Source organism: Lepidothrix coronata, unplaced genomic scaffold (genome assembly GCF_001604755.1).
Source record: "Lepidothrix coronata isolate B3197 unplaced genomic scaffold, Lepidothrix_coronata-1.0 Scaffold2, whole genome shotgun sequence".
NCBI classification, from domain to species: Eukaryota; Metazoa; Chordata; class Aves; order Passeriformes; family Pipridae; genus Lepidothrix; species Lepidothrix coronata.
In genome coordinates this window covers 5,412,329-5,435,076 of record NW_016690182.1, presented here as the reverse complement: position 1 = coordinate 5,435,076, position 22,748 = coordinate 5,412,329, and the positions used below count along the sequence as shown (strand labels likewise).

Genomic DNA, 22,748 nt, shown 5'->3' with positions numbered 1-22,748 from the left:
TCATAAATGCTTTGTGGCTGAGCACACCTGCATTGCCCTCTGGTGGCTCCATCTCTGCTCTGGTGCTCACCTCCTTCACCCCTCTGTGCTCCAGGGGCTGCACAGCCCCAGCTGCTCCACCTGCCTCAGAGCTTTCCCCATGCACTGGCATCACAGAAGCCTCTGACAGGCTGCTTCAGGAAGCTGAAACAGGCAAAAAACCTGACATCATGGAAAAAAATCGTTTTCTGTTGGTTTATTTTCCTGATATGGCTTACTGGAAGATCAGAGAGATGGTAGGGAGGGGTGGGATGGGAGCTGGAGCACAGCCATGGGGACTGAGGTCAGTGTGTGCAGCTGGGGAACCACACCCGGGACTGGCACTGGCCGGGAGCGAGTTGATCAAGTGGTCAGAGCCAGTGTTTTGTTTTCCTGACTGGACATGGGCATCTCTTGAGCACTGGTTCTAAATACAAAATCATAGTTGCCTCTTATCTGTATCAGGTGTTAACCACCCTCTAGAGCATGGTGGCTGTGAAAACTCTCGCTTGCTCAAAATTTGCAATCTGCAGAGAGAAACGTGAATTTCAAAGGCAACTGATTCTCATGGAGCAGTATTCCCTGTTGGAACTTGAAACAAGTTGAATTTCAGGGAGTTCCCTTTCTGTCTTGCTCTTCCCGAGATTTTCCCAGCAGGTGGAATTGAGCTGCCACAGAGCAAAACAAGTGACCATAGTGTTTCTCTCTGCCTAATGTGTCTCTGAGTGCAGACCTCAATAAGGCTGGGTTGTAGGCAGCATGTTCTGTCGTTGGATACATTTAAAATTATTAACCTCTCTGGAATGTGGTGGCTTTTTTTCATTAGTGTGGGGGAAATTATCGAGATTAGGTTGGCTGGCTGCCTTTGCACTGGAAACATGGAGAAACCCAATTCAAATGCTGGTTTGTTTTAGCAAACCAGCTCACCCTGCTCAGGTGGTGCATCCCTGTTTAGTTTTAAATTATAAAGGCAGTGTCAAAATTTAGATATTAATGAGAAATGTGATAATTAACCTGGACATACCCACAAGTGAGATGAGATCTACTAGTTCTTTTCATCTGCCTTCTATTTTGTGTGCTTTAGGCATGGTACAACCCACAAACATGTGGGACATACCTGTCAGGAGTGTCTTTAATGCTCTCACTCCCTTTATTCTTGCCTAAAGGAGCCATATTTGCCCTGGAATATAGAACTGGTTGCTATGACTTTCACTGTGAACTTCTAATGCCACCTCTAGTGAATGCGAAAAAAAGTTTGACTAAGACTGCTGTGTGAAACAAAGTCTGTTTTACATCTCCCAGCTACCTGGAAGACTTGGAATGCAGCTGAGAAGCATGGTTATAGCAAAACTCAGCTGGTTGGCTTCTAGGGTGTTGTAAAAAGGAGATGTGGGGAGGAGGGAACATTCCACAGGGTGGAACATCCTCACCAAGATGTGCCCTGCTCTGATACAGGTTTTCCTGGGGACCTGCTTAAACTCTAGCATGGGGCAAATTGCTGCTCTGGATGTGTAGGTTGATGGGACTCGAAAGGTGTGTGTTTGACCAGATTTTCTGTGTGCAGCTGAACTGGATCGGGGCATCTGGTGGTGCTGGAGAGCAGTGAGGTGTGTTGCTGTGTACTCTGTCACAGCTTGCCTTCCATGCCACTTGAAGGTATTCCCTCTCTCTCATGCAACTGGTGTGCTGTTCTCTGACAGCCAGCAACAAGTATGAGTCCCATAGACACCTAGTGGTTAGTAGAACAGTCCACAGGCAAGAAAACACTGTTCAAGTTATCACTAAAGTCAGCTACAGTGCAGACAAGCAGCTTCCAGCATCCTACAGCCTGGGATTTGTACTGGAAGTGATCCAAGGGGTAAACAGCAATGAGGAAAAAAAGCATTGTAATGTCTGAGAACAGTAATTAAGTGGGTCATTGGAACTGTCTAGGCTTTGAGTGACCCACAGCTTAGTGGGAGAAGCACAGGTTGCTCCAGATCTCAGCAGAGCTCTGAATTTGTTCTGCAGAACAGGAGTGTTTGTGTGTGTGTGTGTGTGTGTGTGTGTGTGTGTGTGTACTTGGTCAAACAGTGGCATTTCAGAGGGGAGGCAGGGCAGAATAAAATCTGCAAACTTGTTCTATTTATTTGTCTTCCTTCTCCCTGCTTGTAAGATAAGCAGAGATAAGCATCTTTTCTGGAAACATGAAGTACTCAAAAATCATAACCCGGCCGAACACTTTGTTCAGTGCTGCAAGGTGGTAAAACAATGCTCCGAAATGTTCGCTTGAGGCAAATAGGGATCTGTGATCCTGCTAGTGTGTCCTGCTGAGCATTTATCCTTAAAAGGAAACTGTGTGGGTTACTTTCCCCTCTTGCATCCTGTTATTTAAGCTATTTTAAGTACTTGTCCTCGGGAGGAAGCTGAGCCAGAGCTTGAAGCAGCTTTTGGGATTCATTGCGGCTTTGCTGCGCCACCTGTGTCTGGGCAGAGGCTGGTGTCGTGCGCCGCTGCCGTGACCTTTCCCAGGTTTAGCACGCTGGCCGTGCATGCATCTTTCAGTAGAAATAGGAAACTTCAGATGTGCTGTAGTTTCCTTTCCATCGGGCAGACTATAATGAATCCAGGCTGTAGCTTGTGTGTTAAAACAATTTTGCTTTCTTCCATTAGTAATTCTGGGCCAGCCGCCGGAGGATTTCATCTGGGATAGCTTCTATTTTGACAGCCTCTTCTGCTGTTGAATAGCGCCTTGGATTTTGTTAGAGAGGGATTTTAGACCACCTTCTGTCTGAAGTCTGGGCCTATTGCAGGACATCCAGCAAGGCACCATATGGTGGGCCTGCAGTGATGCTGGAAATAATTTTGGAACTTGCTGGTATTGCTGAGGTGAATTTTTTTTTTTCCTTTTTAAATTTTTTTTAAATTCTGCTTCTTTGTACATTTGATTGTGATTGCAGAAGGGAGACAGCAGGAATGGAAACAGCTGCCCTGTGGGATAGGGGTTTCAGGCCTATTTGTCACATCAGGCTTTTTGACATGTTAAGAACGGATCCATTTTCCACCACATAATCCATCACTAGTTAAGATTACTTGACTCTGCTACCAAGCCAAAACCACAGGCTAGCACATCTACCAGGCTTTAACTCTCAAATCTGCCCTTCTGTGGCCAAGAAGCTAAAACTTGAAATGAGAGCATCTTTACTGCAAAACCAGTACCTTGGTGTGGGGTCTTACAGTTCAACCAACAGACCTGACTTGCTTGTAAATCCCACTCCCAAGTATCCAGGACATAAGTGCCCTTTTAATCTATAAAGTAAATTAGTAATTAATTTTTTTCCAAGGATACAATGAAAGAGTAACTCTTACAGGTGGGTGTTTTGGATATTGTTAAGATGGAAGAACTTAAGTCCTGAGTCCTGAGAACCAAAGGTTTTGAGTGACTCAGGTGTCCTTCACATTTACATGCTGTTTGTCTGAGCCCAGTGCAGGTGTTGAGAGCCACTGCTGTGCAGTTCCTTCTGATGGGCACCATCTTTCCTGGTGCCATGCTCCTGACTTGTGGGAGCTCACATGTGAGTGTGTGTTTCAGGTGGCTCTTCTTGTGGTGGAGCTGCTATTTTTTTTAATTTTTTTTTTCAGTGAGCAGAGGTGAATCTTCTTTGAACTAGGCATACCTAGAGGACTGGAAAGATGTTGGTTGCAGGGGTGAATGAAACCCTCAAAATGGGCAGATGTTGATCCAGACTGGAGTAAATTCCTGATATCTGCCCTACAGCCAGGTTTGATGCTTTCAGGCTGAAATTGAGGTCTGCTGAGCAAGTGTGGATGGACCAGATAGCCTGGGCTAACCCCTCAGTTGCATTTCAGTCAGTGTTTTTAAGTTATGATTTCCTTTCTTCAAGCAAACCAGTACAAATGCCAGGCTGGGGATTAGCTCCTATAACTACATTGTACTCTTAAAATGGAGATTAGGAAATCCCTTCTTGACTGATTTTCCTCACTGGCTGTGAGGTAGGGAAAAGATGCATATTGCAGAGTTAGATTCAGTAATAAAAGTACTGTAATAGAAGAAGCTGTGATTTATCTAGAGGGGAAATAGTTTGCTCATGACATCGGAGGCTGGACTGTTAATAAAGCTTGCCTTTGTAAGCTTATATTATTTTGGAATAAAATTCTGAAATTGAGGGCCAGACAGCAGCCTGTTGGTATCATTAATCATTGCCCCAAATGACTTTATTTCACCAGCATTATTGTAAACACTGACATTTCATAAAGTAGTTTAATGTATTTATTAATCCACTGGGATTGATGCTCTTCTTTAGTTTGAGATGTAGGAGGGGAGTACAGGTTTACTCTAGTTGCTTTGGATCTGTGCCACTAAGCATCTGAATTTCACTTTCTTGCTAACTGATAAAAACAATTTTAAAATCTCATATTCCCCTATGGATCTGGAAAATTTGGAAAGTTGGAGTGCTGGTGTAGACATGCTGCTTGGTGGAACATTGCTGTGAAATAAAACCTAAAACCCACACTGACACCTCACTAGAAGTAAATTGACCTTTACAATTTGGTAAAAACAAAAACAAACCACAAAACTGGACTTTAGAGCTATCCTGATTGTTTTCTTTTACTCTTGAAAGTATCTCCCTTTAAGCATAAATACTGACCTTAGTGGCTGTGGTGTGAGATTTCTTCTTGAACAAAGCCAAATGCTGAGGCTGGTGCAGCTCTTAACATCCTGCAGCCTGCACGGCGGGAGGATATTTGGGCAACAGAAGCTGTTGCTTGAGTGGAATTTAATTCTGTGGCCTTAAGGAGAGCCTGCTGATGGATCCCTCTGGGTCTATGGGGCTGATGGGATTCATCCCATGGTGCTCAAAGAGCTGTCTAATGTAATCATGAGACCTCTCTCAATGGTTTTTCAATGGTCTTGGGAATCTGGAGAGGTCTCAGTTGACTGGAAGCTGGCAAGTATTGTCCCAATTTTCAAGAAGGATGACCCTGGTAACTATAGGCCTGTCAGACTCACTTCACTGCCTCATAAAATTATGGAGAAGACTCCTCTGGGATCTACTGAAAAACACCTGAACAACATTGCAGTCACTGCTCACAGCCAGCACGCTTCCACGAGCAGCTGAGGTCACTTGATTTGTTCAGCCTAGGGAAGAGGATACTGAGGGGTGATCAGGTACTGGAACAGGTTTCCCAGGGAAGTGATCATGGCATCAAGACTGCCGTAGTTCAAGAAGTGTTTGGACAACCCTCTCAGGCACATGGTGGGATTTTTGGGGTTGTCCTGTGCGGAGCCAGAGTTGGACTCAATGATCCTTATGGGTCCTCCAACTGAGGATATTCTATGATTCTGTGAAATAGCATGAAAACCCTCTTGTGTGGGATATGGGCAGAACGGTGGCTGGGGGCAGCCAAGCAGGGCAGGATGCCTTGCAGCACAGTGGTTTTGGCAGTTGGTGGTGATGAGCTGCACTCAGCAGTGCACCATCACAGCCCCAGGAGCTCTGGAGGTGGGGGTGGGGGGGAGAAGGTAACACAGCTGCTTAAATGGAGAAAAAGCTCTCATTTAGCCTTAAAGGGCTCGGCTGGTGTCTTCAATACAGGCACTGTGTTGACTTTGCAGAGCCTGTGGTTCAATGATGGTCGTAGGAGACTGCCAGTCTTCACATCCTCAGCCCATCCAGGTATTCCCCAGGAGCAGTAATCCAGGATTAATATCTCCCCACAGCCCCAGGCCTGGGGAGGAGATAGCAGCTGGGGCACTAAATCAGCTTCCCTGGGCTATCTGTAGCACCTGCCTACAGCCACGTTTTTAACATTGCTAGTCAGCCAGTAACAGGTCAACTTGTCCTGAATTCCTGTCTCTCCAAAGATGGGGCCGGAGGGTCATGCTTATGTCTTGAGATGTGAACCTGGGCTGTCCAACAGCTTCAAATGCTGTATCTGATTGTGGACCTGACTCCTGAAGCCTCAGTACCAGCTGTACTGTGAGCCACACTGTCTGCTCATCCTGTTTAGCCTGAGGAAGGAGGCACCCAACTGCTGCCTGTCCATAGTGGCAGGAAAATCTCACTTGCCTGAAGAAAGGCTGGGGCTGCTGTGTGTTGTTAGTAGATGTGATGATGTCCCCAAAGGGGTTGGGATCTGTTAATGTGAAAAACTCCAGTTTCACAATAGATTTTTGTTTTCTTCCTCAACCTAGTAGGTGACAATGTCTCACAAAGGATGGGATGCTGTGGTTTGGTGATTGATTGTCAAAGCAAATGTCTTTGCAGACCATTCTTGGGCAGCAATAAAATATCTGGTTGCAATTTGCTGTCAGTGTTGAATGGAGAACATCATCATCAACATCTTAAAAATGCAAATGTAGAGCTGACTTAGTGTTTTCTGTTCAGAAAATAAGTGCTGTGTTTCATTACCATCTATTTTTAACATGCAAAGGCAGGGGCAGTTAGATGCAGAAAGAGATGTTCTGGAGTTGTTTATGAAAATGCAGATGTTCTGTGATGAAACTTTTACACCAGACTTGGTCACATGTGCCAGGAGTCATTCTGGTCAGCCCTGATTTGAAGCTGCTGTTCCCCAGAGCCAGAGAGATCTCATGGCTTGCGCTGGGACCCCCTGATGATGAGCTGTGTGGATTTACTGTGTGCCTTTGGTTCCTGGTGTATTTGTGGTGGTGCCCACTGAATAGTGTACTCCTTGGTATTTGTGGTGTGGATATCATGCTACGTGTCTATGCCCTGCGTGGATCTTGCTCTCCCAGTGTGCAGGTTGCTCTCCATTAAGCCCTTGGACATGGGGGCTTTGTTTCTGCCCCACCTTCTGGGGTTGGTCCCATCAGGTCACTGGCACGTTTCTAAAACCTTCTCCTGCCTCTTCTCTTCCTCAGACCTCAACAGCAATGGGTTCATCTGTGACTATGAGTTGCATGAACTCTTCAAGGAGGCCAACCTGCCTTTGCCTGGATACAAAGTGAGAGAGATCATCCAGAAGCTCATGATTGACGGCGACAAGAATAAAGACGGCAAGATTAGTTTTGAAGAATTTGTCTATGTAAGTGGTATTCCTGAATTTCCGGCAGCCTGGGGGACCTGTTTTAGACAAAGCTAAAGAAGACAATAGAAGAGGCTGAACCTGACTTCTCAGACACTTATCCTAATCCTAGTTTTCTTTTGACAAACTAATCAGTTTTGAGGGTTATCCATGTTAAAATCAGTTCTTTGTGCAGATCTCTGCACATGACCAGTTTTTTGTACTATCGCTTCCAGCCTTCAGATGTGGACAGAGGGGAAATATGTTGTCTTTTAAAGAAAAACAAACAAACAAAAAGAATCCACATGGTTTTCCTATATGAAAGCTTCATTGGAGGCTAAAAGGCTGTTTCCACATGAGGTGACAGCTGGAAAAAAGACTTCCAATTCTCCAAGCTTATAGTATTGACTGGAAACTTCAGTTTTTCCAGGCACACAGATGAATGCTGGTTTTCCCAGTGTATCAGTATAATTTCCTTTATTTGATGGAACTACAAGTATTTGCTAAAGACTCGAGAGGGCATTTCAAGACACATTTTGGGGATTAGTCCTAGATGCTGATCCAGGAGAATTCAAATTTGTTGATTCAAAAGAGAAGAACGGGAGTAAGGAGACAGAAAAAGCTGGAGGATGGGCATATCCTTCAATCTTTTATTGCAGAAATAGATCAGAATTTTTTAGTTTATTTTTAAAAAAGCACAACACTTCTGAGATACTGGTTCAATGTACATCTTTCAACCTTTTCATACGCTGATGGCTGAAAGCTGAAAAAAAATAAAAGTATGTGCAGTACATTGAGGGAGCTGTTTTCATGTCAATTAGTTTTCTGGATATTTCTTAATTTATCTTCACCTTCTATTCCTTAATTGTTTTCAGACCCTCTGAACTTTTGAGTTCGGAGTCAACTAGTAAGTTGGAGTTTGTTTGCAGTTTGTGAACACTTGCATGCTGGGTGCATGTTTCAGCTGTTGGTTTGAGCTGGTCCATAATTCTAACTTTGCACTGGGAAGGAAGAAATAAATCTCTTCTGTCACATTTGAATGGTACCAATGATCGAGTAAACACAAAATGTCTTATGGGCAACTTAAGGTGTACATTAGCAGCAATGTTAGTTGTGGGATTTTCACAAAATGAACTGTTGCTGTTTTCTAACTCTGAGCATTTTTGCTGGAGTTTATGTTGCAAAGGATGATGTGAACTGACTCGAGGTTGGGGCCACGTGACTTAGTGGTACCTCAGCATTAAAGCACCTGTTTTCAAGAAGATATGAAATGCCAGTAATTAACCCAGGAAATTTTAAAATAAATAAATCTGAATTAAAATTCTTGTGGTTAAAGCCAATAAACAGAAATCCACCAGATTTTGGGCTCTTGAATCTTTGATCAGCTTTACCTGATCAACTTGTGTGCCATCAGCAGATGGTGTAACTGCACTATATCATCATCTTGACTTGCCACCTTCCCTATGTTTAAGGGTCAGGGAAGGTAAGGAATGACAGCCATGAGGCTGGCCCTGTGGTGGCATGTATAGCCTGGTGTCCCCTCCTCTCTTTTTAATAGAAACACTTTGTTGTTCTGCTTTACAGTGCTGTTTCACTGCCTTTTTCTGGGCAGTGTTAAGAGAACCTTTATACATTTCATTTGTGTTTTCCACATGGTTGAAACTAATTGAGTTCAGTTTTGAGGGAGTTACAGTAGGCTTTCCAGCCATTGAATGTGTTTTTTACTAATAATTCCTCAGTTCTGTAGGACCTTGGGGCTTCTAATAGTAACACACAACCTGTACAAATGGCATGTGTAATCCTTCTGTCCTAAAGCATCTGAGGGTGTTTTGTCAGTTAGCCCAAGCCTGTTGAGGAAGAAGGGGGAATCCTTACTTGGAGCACTCATTGTTACACATCATTGCAGTTGACTATTACATGCTTAAAGAGCATTGTTTCTTGGGTTGTGGAGAAAGTATTTTGTGTGAACTAAAGTCACAGTCCCACGAGCATCTGGCTTTTGCAGAAAGGTTAAAATTGCACCACAGCTTTCTCAAATTTGGTCCTGTGGGAACTGCTGCATGCATACCTTCTGTCAGACTGCAAAGGTTTCACGTTTTATTTTTACAGTCTCTTGAAATCTACTTGTAAAGGTAAATATATGCAAAGTACTTCATGCCTAATGCTTCTGTTTCGATAGGCACTGGCAATGTGTGTTTGAGAGAGTGAGATGACTTTCTGTCCACTATCCATGTTAAATTTAATACCACTACACCCTTGCGGGGCCCTTCACATTTGCTGATTTTACTGTGAAGTTTGCTTTAAAGATGAGGCAAAATAGCTTCTTCTGTGGTCTTTTTGTTTTATGAAGAGGAGCTTTTCTTGTCTAACAGAGCGCTTTAAATTGTAGATTTTCCAAGAGGTGAAAAGCAGCGATATTGCTAAAACGTTCAGAAAAGCAATTAACAGGAAGGAAGGAATCTGTGCGATCGGGGGCACCTCGGAGCTCTCCAGCGAGGGGACACAACACTCCTACTCAGGTACTGCTCTGCCTTCCCGCTCTTCTCTTGGGTGAGTGGAGGCCCCATGCCAAAACCAGGCCATTTCTGCTGCTGTGCCCCGTGCTCTGCTCTTATTCTCTGAGAGCTGAATGATCTTGCATCAAGGTGAGAGCAGGATAGAATTTATATACTGCAGATTTAGCAGTATATAAATTAAATATGTGCTTATTTGTTTTGTTAACTGTGCTGGCTGACGAAGTCCTTGTGTCACACTTGAGTAAAATAGAGTTGTTGAGTAACATGTAAGTAACAGGAATATTCTGGTAATTGGAAGTGAGAGTCATCTTTCTTTAAACTTTTTGTGTGACTAATAAAATAGTGTGCTAATGATAGTGGGGCTGTTATTTCCCTGGGCTATTGTATGCTGATTCTTTTTGGAAAATCTTTGCTGTGTTATGAAAAGGCTTGTATTAAATTTACGATTGGTTATCTTAGAGGAAGAGAAATACGCCTTTGTAAACTGGATAAACAAAGCCTTGGAAAGTGATCCTGACTGTAGGCACGTTATTCCAATGAACCCAAATACAGATGACCTGTTCAAAGCTGTGGGAGATGGGATTGTTCTATGGTAAGTCATGATGGCTCCTGAATTAAAAAAAAAAAAAATAAAAAAATTTGAAAATCACCAAAACAACTTCCCAGAACCATAGCTGGGGAATGTTCATCCTGTTCTAGGCTGATTTTGTGACTAGTGTGTGTGCATAACACTTTGAAAGAGACTGAGCCTCTTTTTATATGTGCATTGCTATTGTGTGATGCTCCAGCTTTGGTGCCAGCTTCACAAGCTGGTATTTTCTTCTAGTGTTTTTGTTTGGACTTGAGTCTGAGTTTGCTGAAGGGGAAGAAGGGGCTTTGTGGGAGCAGAAGTCGTCCTGTTACAAACTCAACTTGGTGCTGTGTAGCTTGGGGGAGGGCATGTGTGATAAATAGCCCATTCCCTTGGATGTTTAGACAGACAGTATCCTCTGTGGGAATGTTAGTGACCTTATGAATTAACCCAAAAATGGATTTCCTGGGAATCCTTGTGTTGGTTTTAAGGTGACTTATTTTGTTGCGTGCTGAAAACAGAAGGCATCCAGGGCTGCTAAATACCAGCCACCTTCTATGTATAGTGTTTTTGCTGATTATGTTGGTTAGATTCATTTTTTTTTTATTGTAAGTGTATTAATATATTGGAGAGGTGGATCAGCCTGGAATTTCAGTAACTCTGTATCAATACACAAAATAATTTTAAGTGAGCTACTCATTGCCTTTAATTTCTTTTTTCCTTTAGCTTGTGATATATATTTTTCTTTTATTTATTTCCCAAGTTTCAAGTAGTTCAGATCTTCAGGCAAAGGCTGAACTGAGTAAGAAATAGTTCGTAATATAAAGTAAAAACTTTCCATGTTTTCTGTTGATTAAAAATTCCTTGCGCTCACATGCTCCCCACTGAGCATCCCAAGTGTTTGTGGTTTTTTGGGGCAGGTTTTCCTGCCAGCAGTAGTACACCTTTAGAATGGGAGGAAGCATGTTGTCCTACTAGAATGTGCAGTGAATGTCAGCAGAGCAATGAGTCTTCACTAGTTCAGTGACTGCACTGTGAATAATTCATGTGCTCTTTTTGCTCCAGCAGCTGAGATCAGTAGTGGCCAGGAATATGTTTAAGGTTTCAGGCTTAGCTATTAGTTACAAATACATTCTCGATAATGTCAATATTAACTTTTGATTTACACAACCTTGATTTTATGAAAAAAAAATACACAAAACCAAACAGGCAAAAGGAAATGTGCTGTTGTGAGTCTTGTCACAGTGCATTGAGTTTTGTTCAGGTTAAATACTAAAAGTTGTTTAAGTGTAATTGTTTTTCCTCCTAACAGCAAAATGATCAATCTTTCTGTTCCGGATACGATTGATGAAAGAGCAATTAACAAGAAGAAACTCACACCATTCATAATTCAGGTATGATGCATTTCTGTATTTTTTGCTGAAATTCATACCCAGGTAGACTTAATGAATGCAGCATGGTGGCTCAAGGCATTGCTGTGGAACGCTGGAAGGGAGCAAGTTTTATAGCTTATGTTTAATTATTAAATGCAGTTTTGTACTGTGCATAATCCACAGATCTGTGGGCACATGCAAAAGACAAAATGCTTAGTGACAAAATGGATAATGTGGCTGAAATGCTGTGCACACCTGATATTGCTGTGGTGATTATATACAGCACTGTCTTTTTGAAGCAATATGGTTATTGGTGTTGGGTGTCTGTGAATCATTTCATAGTAGGACAGGTTCTTTCTGGGAAGATGCCTGTGTTTGTGTGTGTGTGTGTGGGGGCATATAAATTAGTACTTGTCTAGCCTTATTCTTGTTGATGCCACTAAATGCAACTAACTCAGATGCTGAAACTAGATACCAGAGGCTGAAATTAAACCCTGGTGCCTAGTTCAGTTCTTATTGATTCAGCCTGCTGCCACCACAGCTCCCTTTAAACTTCAACCGGAGAGTGGCTGGGAGCGTTTCCTCTGAGCTGCTGATTTTGGAGCAAGAACAGGGGGGAAATCTCCACTCTGCTGGTGCTGTATGAAAGGGAAATCAGCATCTCCATGGACTGTGTCTCACTGGGCTGTACTGTTTGCAGGAGAACCTGAACTTGGCCCTGAATTCTGCATCTGCCATCGGCTGTCATGTTGTCAATATTGGTGCAGAGGACTTGAGGGAAGGGAAACCCCACCTGGTCCTTGGGCTTCTCTGGCAGATCATTAAGATTGGCTTGTTCGCTGACATCGAGCTCAGCAGAAATGAAGGTAAATTAAACTTTAAGTGATTTCTTCCAAAGCATGAACACCATGTTGTTAGGGCTGTCAGCTCCAGCCCCGTGGTTGCCTCTTCCCCCCCTCTTCTCTGCTGGAAGGGGGTTCATCAGGGCATGTGCCAAGCTGACTGCTCTCCAACCTGTTGTGGCTGTGAGCAGGTTCATGCAAGTGGGTTGTGCCATCCTGGTAATGTGTGTCAGCCTTGGAGAACTGGCTGGACACCAATCTGTAAGTCAAGATGCAGCTTGGCTTGAGCCTTGTGGTGAATGAGCACACTGCTTGGTGATGCCCCAGGCTGCTTCAGCCATGGTTATCTAATGGAGTTGGGAGGCAGCAAAAGCTGATGCATCCTTTTAGCATTATAGACAACGGTACATCTTCCTCTTAAAAAAAAAAAAAAGAGAGGGCTTCAGCTCTTCAGTAATGATTTGGTTCTCCTAAAATTCTCCTTGCTACCGTCAGTGGTGCAGCTGAGCTGTTACTTCGTTCTTGTCGGTGGGAAAGTGGTGTTTTTTCCCTGTGCTCACTTGGTCCTGCTGACAGACCTTAAAATTTAAAGTTTTCAGATCATTCAAAGAGCTTTGATATTCCTGCATGTGCTATCAGTGCACCCAGATGGAGGGAGGGGCTTCAGTGTCTTTTATTTAAACTTCCCCATCGTGAACTGGTGCCATTGTTTGGCTTAGATTGAAAATTCATGATGAGGGAAGCACCGGGTGCTTATCTTGGCTTTTCTGGCTTTTTTTAACAGTGCTTATGAAACTACTTGGAAGCATTTTTCATTGAGATAGAAGTACATTTACATTTAGCTTACTGTCATCAGCTTAAAAGACTGCACATAAAATCCAGAGAATTTTGTTATACAAGAAAACGGAAAATACTTTTTACACACAGTTTTCTAGATCATTCATACTCCTCTCTGTGTAACAACCATCTCAGGAAAACTCCACTAATACCCAGAACATTTGGATGTAATCAGTAGTTGGTATTGTATCCCTCTGAAATACTGCTGCAGCTCTAATTCTGGCACGCAGGTTTGACTCTTGCCCTCACAAGCATTTTTCTTCCAGCACTGGCTGCCTTACTTCGTGATGGTGAAAATCTGGAGGATCTTATGAAACTATCCCCAGAAGAGCTGCTCCTAAGATGGGCCAACTACCACCTGGAAAACGCAGGCTGGCACAAAATCAATAACTTCAGCTCAGACATCAAGGTACCAAGAGCTCTCCTGACCTGCACATACCTGGGAAAAGACTGGGAGCCAGACAGGGCTGTTTTTTGCATGTGTAAATGAGGCCCTTCATCCTCAGACAGGATCTTTCTTAACCCTAGTACACTGGGTGGTCTTAACAGGGGGGTTATGGATGGTATATTTAAGGTATCTCAGTGCTGTTCTCCCTTGCCATGAGGAACTGTCTGTTTCCTCCAGTGCTGGTGGGGCTCTGCTACAAAGCTCTTGCATTTTTTTAATGAAATACAAGACTGGTATTACTCATATTTTTTCTTATAGTTATTTTTCAGATGTGAGAGGGTGGCTCTCAGCACTAGTGAGAAATGGAGGGTGGTGACTCCTGGTCAGTGTGGGGTTTTTTGGACACTGGTTTCAGCAGGTTTCATGTGGCTAGCAGTTTTGAGGAGGAGAAAAGGGGACTGGGGAAAAAAAAAAGATAATTGATGTGCATGGGGAGCATGTGCACACATATGGTCATTTATTTCCAGCTTCAAATTATTTCCAGTTTTGCTGATAGCTGTTGGCATCTCTGCCTGCCAGGATATGCTGAGGTCCTCCTTATTGCTGTGGCCTAAAAGGAAATGTAGTTGATAAATAAGTACTATAGCTATTTGCTCCTCCTGATTTCTGACCATCCCTGCCCTCTCTCCCTTGAGCTATCATAGCTAATGGGCAGGAGAAAAACATTCAGACATTTTTTATAATCAGCTTTTTGCCTGGAATTCATTTTCAGTGAGCTATTTTCATTGTTGCTGCAGTAGTAGGAATAGGTGCCTTGTATAGGGGCTAGAGCTGCCTTGGTGCATGTGGGGGCCATGACTGTGAGCAGCATGGGGTCATTGTCTCCTCCAGCTGTTGGAGAGGTGGCTGTGGCGCCAGAGTTTGCACAAAGGCAGTTTTCAAACAGTCAAAACCTGTAATTTTCATCTTATATATTTCTAACTTTTTCTCTTTCTGTTTCTTTTTCTGCTGCCTGGATTTCTACCATTGTGCTCTCTTTTAAGCTTACAGATTTTGGCAATTCAGTAAAGGTATATAAGCCAATTATGCACAGTGACTTGCTAAAGATGAGCCTGAAATGAATTGTTATGGTGTATTCAGTGCTGTGCAGAAGACCTGAATTTTCTTTTTCATCCATTTCAGGATTCTAGAGCTTATTTCCACCTCCTCAATCAAATTGCACCTAAAGGGCAGAAAGAAGGAGAGGCCCAGATCGATATTAACATGTCAGGTTTCAATGTAAGTATTCAGGCTGTCCTGGCCTCATGCTCTAGAATCGTGAACTCCCTGTACCCTATCATTGCCCCATGACATCTAGGTAACCTGGTATCTTAATTTCTAGAGCGTGTACAGTGTCAGTGGCCATGTGCACACCTCGGGTGTGTTTTCGATGAGTGGTTGTTGCCAGCCTGATCAGTACCTGCCAATTAACAGAGATGACTGGGAAATCATTTGTGGGTTTGCTCCATTTGGAAGCGTGCTGACTTCTGCTTTTGAACCGCCAAGTTCTAAAAGCATAAAAATTGGAAAGCATATAAGCTTGAAAGCACCATGCTAGGAAAAAAAACCCAAGACAAACCAGGATGATTACATGCAGAGCAGCGGGGGTTACCATGCGTGCTTCATCTCTTCATTCGATTAGCGACTGATGCCTAACGAAGGCACGTGGAGTTGTGACATTGCTCCAGGTAGTGGTCAGGGGCTTCCCATCTGCTCTGTAACCTGATCTCTTCCGTGACAGCTCTTGTCCATTGCATCCCTGGCAGGAAAAGGATGACTTGCGGAGAGCAGAGTACATGCTTCAGCAGGCGGATCGGCTCGGCTGCCGGCAGTTCGTCACACCGGCTGATGTGGTCAGTGGCAACCCCAAACTGAACCTGGCCTTCGTTGCCAACCTGTTCAACAAGTACCCAGCACTTACCAAGCCTGAAAACCAGGACATCGACTGGACCCTACTGGAAGGTGATGGCCGTATCAGTCACAAAATTAGCAGGAGGGAAATATCTAAAGTAAACAGTTGTGTGTGTCACAGAAGGCTGTGCCCCACAGAGGTATCTCCTTTGGAGTAACACCTATGATTTGAGGTCATTGGTGCTGCAGCGGTTGTTTACTCGTTTGGGGCAGATGAGAAGGGTACTTGACAGCCTGTTCAGCTACTCTGAACCTGTAGGCACAATGCCAGCAGTCCATCACTCTCTGTGCCAGGGAAGTCAGTTTTGGCATTTCCTGTGATGGGCAAGGTCACCTCAATAATGCAGTGAGGTGTTCATGGGAGCACTATTTGTTGGCACAACCAGGATTATTAAGGCTTTGGCTGCTTGGCTCCCAGACAGCAGTTAGCTAACACCCATGTGAAAGACATTCCTGATACTTTTTCTTGGAGAAAGTGCAAAAGACATGCTCTTCTGAGGCCTGGAGAAATCAAACTGCTGTCAAAGACTAGGTATCAGGGCCACCTTCTTCCTTTGAAAAAAATTGTAGTAGAAAATGTACTCTTTTTCTGCTTAAAAACCTATTGATGAGCTATGCTGCTCAAAGCTCCCTGCCTTGCAAGGTGTAAATCCCTTGCACAAGGTTGAGCTTGCAGAATTTGCACGAACCTGTTTTCTCTCATCTAGGAGAGACGCGTGAGGAACGGACCTTCCGTAACTGGATGAACTCCCTTGGTGTGAACCCCCATGTAAATCACCTCTATGGGTAAGCATTAGACTATTGAGAGAGACCAAGTAGGTCAGACTAAAGATGTGCCCACACCAGCATCCTATTGCCACAGTGCTGAGCAAAGACCTTAAGAAGGAAGGGAGTGGGAGATGCTCACTGCACTGTCCCTGCAATGTGCAGCTGGGGGATTTCTTAGCTGGCACTTGGCTTTAAGGGCTGAAGACAGCGTGTTTATTTTCCCTTACCTTGTAAAATTGTTACCCTGAGATCCCAATACATTTGGATCTGCTTAAGCAACTGTACTAGAGCAACTGAAACTAGATGCCCCGTCACCTAATTTTAGGTCATAACCAAGACATCATAGTTAGGAGACAAGATATTCTGGGTCTCTTTAGTCAGTCGAAAGAGGTGGCTACCTTTGGATTTTATGTAACAAAATTCTTCCCTGGATGGGTTGCTGATTACCATGCTAAAACCTGCTCTAGCTCAGCAGCCAGCTGATGTTAAGCATGGAGCATTTCTCCTGCCCTGAAAACTGCAAAATGTTTCAATTGTTGGGTTTTTTTTTCCTTTTTATGGTTGTTAAAATTGCAACAACCTGTGAAGAGTAGTAGTTATTCATGATGTGACAGAGTACACTTGAATCTTGAAACGTTGGACTTAATCAGTGTTTTCCACTTTAGTGATCTCCAAGATGCACTGGTAATACTACAATTATATGAAAAAATCAAAGTTCCTGTTGACTGGAATAAGGTTAACAAGCCTCCATACCCTAAACTTGGAGCAAATATGAAAAAGGTAAGCGTGTCAAAAGACCTCAAAAGAAACCATGGACACTAAAAATTCCTGTTTGAGGTTTCCAGTCAAGTGAGTGTTTTTAAATGTTTTTCTATGTCAATTTTTGTTCTCTGTAGCTAGAAAACTGCAACTATGCTGTAGACTTGGGAAAGCATCCAGCTAAGTTCTCCCTGGTTGGCATTGGAGGACAGGATCTGAACGACGGAAACCCAACACTGACACTTGCCTTGGTCTGGCAGTTAATGAGAAGGTAGGACCCCTCTCAAATATGTCAGCTTGTGAATGGAGTACAGAATTTGAGAAATTTTTTGCTGTGAGAGCACTGCAGCACTGAAATAGGTCACCCAGAACAATTGTAAAACCTCTGTCCTTTGAGGGAGTTCGAGACACAGCTGGACAGAATTGTGGCTGAGCTGATCCTGCTGCACATGAGAGGCTGGAGCAGAGACCTCTGGGCAGCCCACTGGTGGACTTGTGATCATCCTGCCAACCAGGATCACCTCTCTCTCTTGCCTGCTCAGGTCTGGTCCACATGCAGAAACCCTGAGCAGGAACATTACACAACTTTTATGTTCTAATTTTTAATTGGAAATCGAGAGGAAATCATTCTAGGGTTGCTTTATAACCCTCTTTTGCATTGGATTAGGAGAGGAGGGAGAGCCTTAATAACAGATAAAGTTACTAAGATCTTCCTTTTTCTTACCTATTTCTGAAGAATTCCAAGATGATGCAAATATATATCTGCAAAAAAGCTTCATAATAGCTCCTTATTTGACATCAGAGGTCAGAATGCCAACTCCCTAGTTAATCACACCTTTTAGGTAATGTGTTACCCCTGGAGCAAATGGTCAGTGGAGAAACAGTTTAACAAGAGTTCTGAGCCCAGGCAATTTTGTGAGCTTGTATTAAAGGTCATGAAAGGCTAGGAAGACCAAGTGCTTTAACAAAATTCACACTGCAGGTAAGATAGGTGGTTCCTCCTTTTTGCTAAAGGAGTTTGGGGAAAAAAAAAAGTGCAAACAAAAAGCCCAGAGCTGAGACTATGTAAAGACTTCCCAAGCTACCATGAGCTCATGATGCATCCTGACTGCACGATCAAGCGGGGCTTTGCTCTGGCTCTGTACCTAATCTTGTTCTCTCTGCTGGATCTCAGGTACACGCTGAATGTCCTCGAGGACCTGGGTGACGGCCAGAAAGCCAACGATGACATTATAGTCAGCTGGGTAAACCAGACCCTGAAAGAAGCTGGCAAGTCCACCTCCATCCAGAACTTCAAGGTGCAGGTTCCCCTCTTGCATCCAAAAGGAGAGAAGTGCCCAAAAAGCATTTCCTTGTCTAGAAGGAACAGCAGGGGCATCTTAGAAGGGAGTTTAAACAGGACAGGATTCAGTCTGTGCTGGGAATAGAGTGGCTTCAAGCTACCAGATGGGAGACTATTCCCCACAGTGGGGAACAGTGGCAGAGGAGGGTGGTTGGGGTCTGGGGTAGAAGGTGGGTGCTGAGACACTGGCAAACAGGGATTGGAGCTGATGAGCACTCAGAGGTGAGCACTGTCCCTTGGACTGTGGTCAGCAGGGCAGGCCTGCTGCCTCCACATCAGTCACTACTTTGTAGTTTCAGAGCACTTGCAGTAAATTGGAGTAATAATCTTATATTATTGCTAAAGGAGAAGCAGCAGTTTGGTTTTCCTTGTGGTCCAAATGGGAATAATCACTAACATTGCTACTTTGAAAAGGCTGTTTTAAAGCCTGTCTTGTTGCACATTCCAGAGCAGCTGAATTGAGGTGAGAAATATGCTTTAAGGATTAGACATTCATCTTTACTTCTCTGTCCCTGTGTTCTCTAGGACAAGACTATCAGCACAAGCTTGGCTGTTGTGGATTTAATTGATGCTATTCAACCTGGTTGTATCAACTATGACCTTGTAAAGACTGGTCATCTATCGGAAGATGACAAACAAAATAACGCTAAGTAAGTCTGATATCTCAAAAGCTGTTTTTCACTGAAAGAGTGCCCCTTCTATGGCCTCAAGCTGTAGGTGTTCTTACCACAGTTTATTGCTGTGGTTTTCAGTCTGTTTTAACACTGTACTCTTCAGACAGACAGCATTTATTGAAACCCACTTGCTGTCCTTGCCTGTGACGCTGGAGGGAGCAGTTGGCTGAATTCTGGCTTGTTGGGAGAAAGGCAGAACAGCTCAGGCAGTTCTTAGCAATCATACTCTGTTTCTCATGTGCTTTTTCAGCCATATGAAAAGCTGGTGGCTCGTTGTTTTGAAACTGAACCATTGTATGTCTCCTGTCTTGTTGAATCATTATAGGTTGTCAAGTTTAAAGTATGCCTATTAAAATATGACTTTGAAATGTGTGTTCTGTGGCTGTTCCGCAGTGGCAGAACGGCAGTAAAGTTTCTGGCAGGTAATAGTCTCACTTGGTTATTCATAAGGAGCAAACAGAAGAGGAAATGTAAATGTTACACGATTAATCCTTCATTGTATATGCTATTATTCCTAATAGGTATTAATTAAGATTAATTTTTTTAACTGTTGGTAAAGGGGACTTGACATTCAAAGGTCAATTTGCACATTAAAAGCACTTGACTACGGAAAAGGAAAACAGCAAAAGATCAGAAAAATTGTAAAACAAAAGGATGTGGTGTGATTGAACTGTTCCACGTCTTGAATCTTAATAAATAATAGGTGAAATTGTGTTGGATACGGCAGGAGCTGACTTGTCATTTATTGCTAGCAGTCTTGATGCTGACCCACTCATCTTTCCATGGTGAATAGGTATGCTGTGTCCATGGCAAGAAGAATTGGTGCCAGAGTTTATGCTCTTCCAGAAGATCTTGTGGAGGTGAAACCGAAGATGGTCATGACCGTGTTTGCCTGCTTGATGGGCAGAGGAATGAAGCGAGTATAAAAGAGTTGAAAAGAAAAAAAACCAAAATGCAGCAAAAACCCAACCTGCCACCCTGGGTGCATGAGTAGCAGATCGGCTGTGACCACGTTGAAACGCTGTTGGCCTGGAACTGTTGAGGTTCAAAGGACTTTGTTTTGCTTTGCAAGACAAACTCTTTATCAAAATTCTCAGGGAGAGGAGTTTTAACCAACAGACATGCTCTTTTCCCAAAGGAAAGTTTAACTTATCAAGACCTCACAGAAATGCATTCATAGCAGACCTGCATCTTGCAATACTGCTCTGGAGCTGCTTTCACTCCATTATTTCTCAGTTACTTGATGCGTGGTTTTTTTACCCTGGAGGGCTATAAGGTGGTTGGTATGAGTTGTAATGGAAACAAATCTAATTTCTATCTGCAGTCCACTTTAATTTCTGTCATACAGTCCAAGCATATTCTAGGTTTGACCACATCCTTAACTGTGCACATAAAACTACAGTACAATTTGGGACCTGCAGGTCAGCTCACAATGCTAAATGAGAAATGTGTAATTAGGAAGATGATCTTCCTCTGGTATTCTTTGTACATGGTGCTTTTTTGTACATCTAACTATTTTGATTACTTTACAAATAAAGCATGGCAGTTTTTTCTCTTGCTGCTTATGAAAAGATTAAGATTTTTTTGGTTTGATTTGTTTTTTTCTTTTGTTTAAGGTTATACTATATATGATAATACCACCATCCTTGGACCTCTCACGGTAACATATGATATCATGTTGCTGATGGCACGGTTACACCTGAGAATGGAAGTGAATGCATTTTTGTATGCATCTTGGTTCAGTCCTGTGCACCTAGAAAATAATTTTTACAGAAATCTGCATGAAATCTATAACTTTTTTATTTAAAATGCTGTTGGATATAAAACCATACTACATTGTGGGGAGGTTTTGTGCAGGGAAAAGGCAAATGGTATAAACAGCAGGGTTCAATAAAGTGAGCAGCAAATGTGCTGGAACATAAAACTATTTTTACAGATAAATGGAAGCGTTTTCGCCAAAGAAGGAAGATGCTGTATCCATAGGATTTAATATTATCTTGCTTTGGCAAGCTGTTTGCTATATTTTGAGATCATATTGCTATTCCAAGCTATTCAAAGTGATGTAATATGGTGGCAAACCATTAGTTGAAATAAAAACATTTAAATACACTCCTCTCTCCTTATTTACACTGACCCAGCGTGGCAGCCTGTCTTCACTTGCAGCTGGTGCTTCTGGGCTTCCAGGTCACACACCAACTTTCCCCACTTTTAATGGCCAGATGCAAATCTGCTATTAGGTGCTGGTTCTTCAAAGCATGTTGAGAGGTTGGTGCTGCCATTAAAAGCAAAAGAAGAACACATTTGTTCCTCTGTATCATAATGCTTCGTGGACTTTAGAGATGAAAGTTTATAAGACAGCTAATTGAGTGAAAGGGATTTAACTTTTCTATGTATAGGAGATGAAAAAAGGGCAGGTGAGAGGAAAGAATTTGGCAGGGAGCTGGGAATGTCAGCAAACTGCCACAGTGATTTACTGCATGAAGCCTCATGCACAGCCATTTGGAAACTTTCCACTGGTACAGTTTTTTCATAAGAAAATATGTTAACAACGCTTCCACAGGAAATTGCATGTTTTCGCTGAAGATGGAGTGATATACAGTAAGTAGAGTCACATCCCTCCTGCTGAAACAGTAGGTGATTTATAGCACTGTGTGGGGGTATGGTGTAATCAAGGGCAAAATTCTTAGAGTTCAGAAGTGGCCACATGCACCTCTCCTGTCTCGCCTCTTTGGCTCCTGGTACCAGGTTACAGGGGGAGAAATGGAAACTCTGACAATTAGAGAATGGGAGAGCATCTGCTCCTTGTGCTGGATGTATTTAAGAAATGGGCTCACTCAAAGAGAAGTATTGGGTCAGAGTGAAGGTCCACTGCAGAGCAGGCAGGACAAACCCCAGTGTTTTTGCACCAGTAAAGCCTTTAACAAACAATATTTCAAATAGTTTGTGTTGTCAATCACACCTAAAATTTCCAACAGAAACCAGAGATACAGGTTTTTTTCTTCCTGAAAGTATTTTTGCTTTTTCATATTAAATTATTTGTTTATATTTATTGAATTACTAGTTTCTGTTTATTCAAGTCTGGTTTTGTTTCCAAGTTTTTTTAGCAGCGTCAGCTTTGTTCATAAAATTTTTTTTTAAGCAGTCAAGCTTGCTGCTGCCTTTGTGGATATATGTTGTCCTTAATCTCAAGGTTCTCCTTCAAATGTCTTTCCAAGCCAAAACTGCATTTTTAGGGCCTGTGTTTTGGGATGTAAGTTTTTCTTCTATTCCTTGCAAGTTTCATTTTTTGTGGATTAAAAGTATAACTGTGTGTTCTTCCCAAGCATACTGTGTACAACTTGTTAAATATTTCTATTGCTGTTTCATTATAGCACAGAAGAAGCAATTTAGTTGTGCTTCTGTTCAGTGTTTAATGTGTAAAAGTGTAAGGAATATTTTTTGTAAGCATTCAGAGGAGACAAGGCTCTCCTCCTTATAAATTTTTCACCAATTTATATTATTCAGTGGAAAAATCTAATCTTTTAGGGACTTAAAAAATTGCTGAGGTGGACTTCGCTTCTTGTTTTTTGCTTCTGCCTTTTTCTATTGCAGCTTGATGGCAGAGGGGAATGCCAAAGCAAGAAACAAACTGGACTTTTTCCTCCACTGCTTTCCAAAGTATGTGAAGCTGAGGAAAGTGAG

At 42.8% G+C, this 22,748-nt stretch overlaps 1 protein-coding gene across 4 annotated transcripts in view; it reads left to right on the top strand.

Moving 5' to 3' along the window:
* The window catches only part of PLS3 (plastin 3), a 51,261-nt gene extending 30,085 nt beyond the window's left edge, over positions 1-21,176 (top strand). For all 4 annotated transcript variants that reach the window (XM_017818535.1, XM_017818521.1, XM_017818529.1 and 1 more), the window contains 14 exons: positions 6,905-7,068; positions 9,437-9,566; positions 10,023-10,155; positions 11,447-11,528; positions 12,208-12,373; positions 13,453-13,595; positions 14,757-14,852; positions 15,380-15,575; positions 16,232-16,310; positions 16,958-17,072; positions 17,189-17,322; positions 18,226-18,349; positions 18,919-19,043; positions 19,861-21,176. In XM_017818535.1, the coding sequence (XP_017674024.1) occupies positions 6,905-7,068; positions 9,437-9,566; positions 10,023-10,155; positions 11,447-11,528; positions 12,208-12,373; positions 13,453-13,595; positions 14,757-14,852; positions 15,380-15,575; positions 16,232-16,310; positions 16,958-17,072; positions 17,189-17,322; positions 18,226-18,349; positions 18,919-19,043; positions 19,861-19,993 (1,820 nt within the window). In that variant the 3' untranslated portion in view covers positions 19,994-21,176. The remainder of the gene's footprint in view (positions 1-6,904; positions 7,069-9,436; positions 9,567-10,022; positions 10,156-11,446; positions 11,529-12,207; positions 12,374-13,452; positions 13,596-14,756; positions 14,853-15,379; positions 15,576-16,231; positions 16,311-16,957; positions 17,073-17,188; positions 17,323-18,225; positions 18,350-18,918; positions 19,044-19,860) is intronic.
* Positions 21,177-22,748: the final 1,572 nt, after the last annotated feature.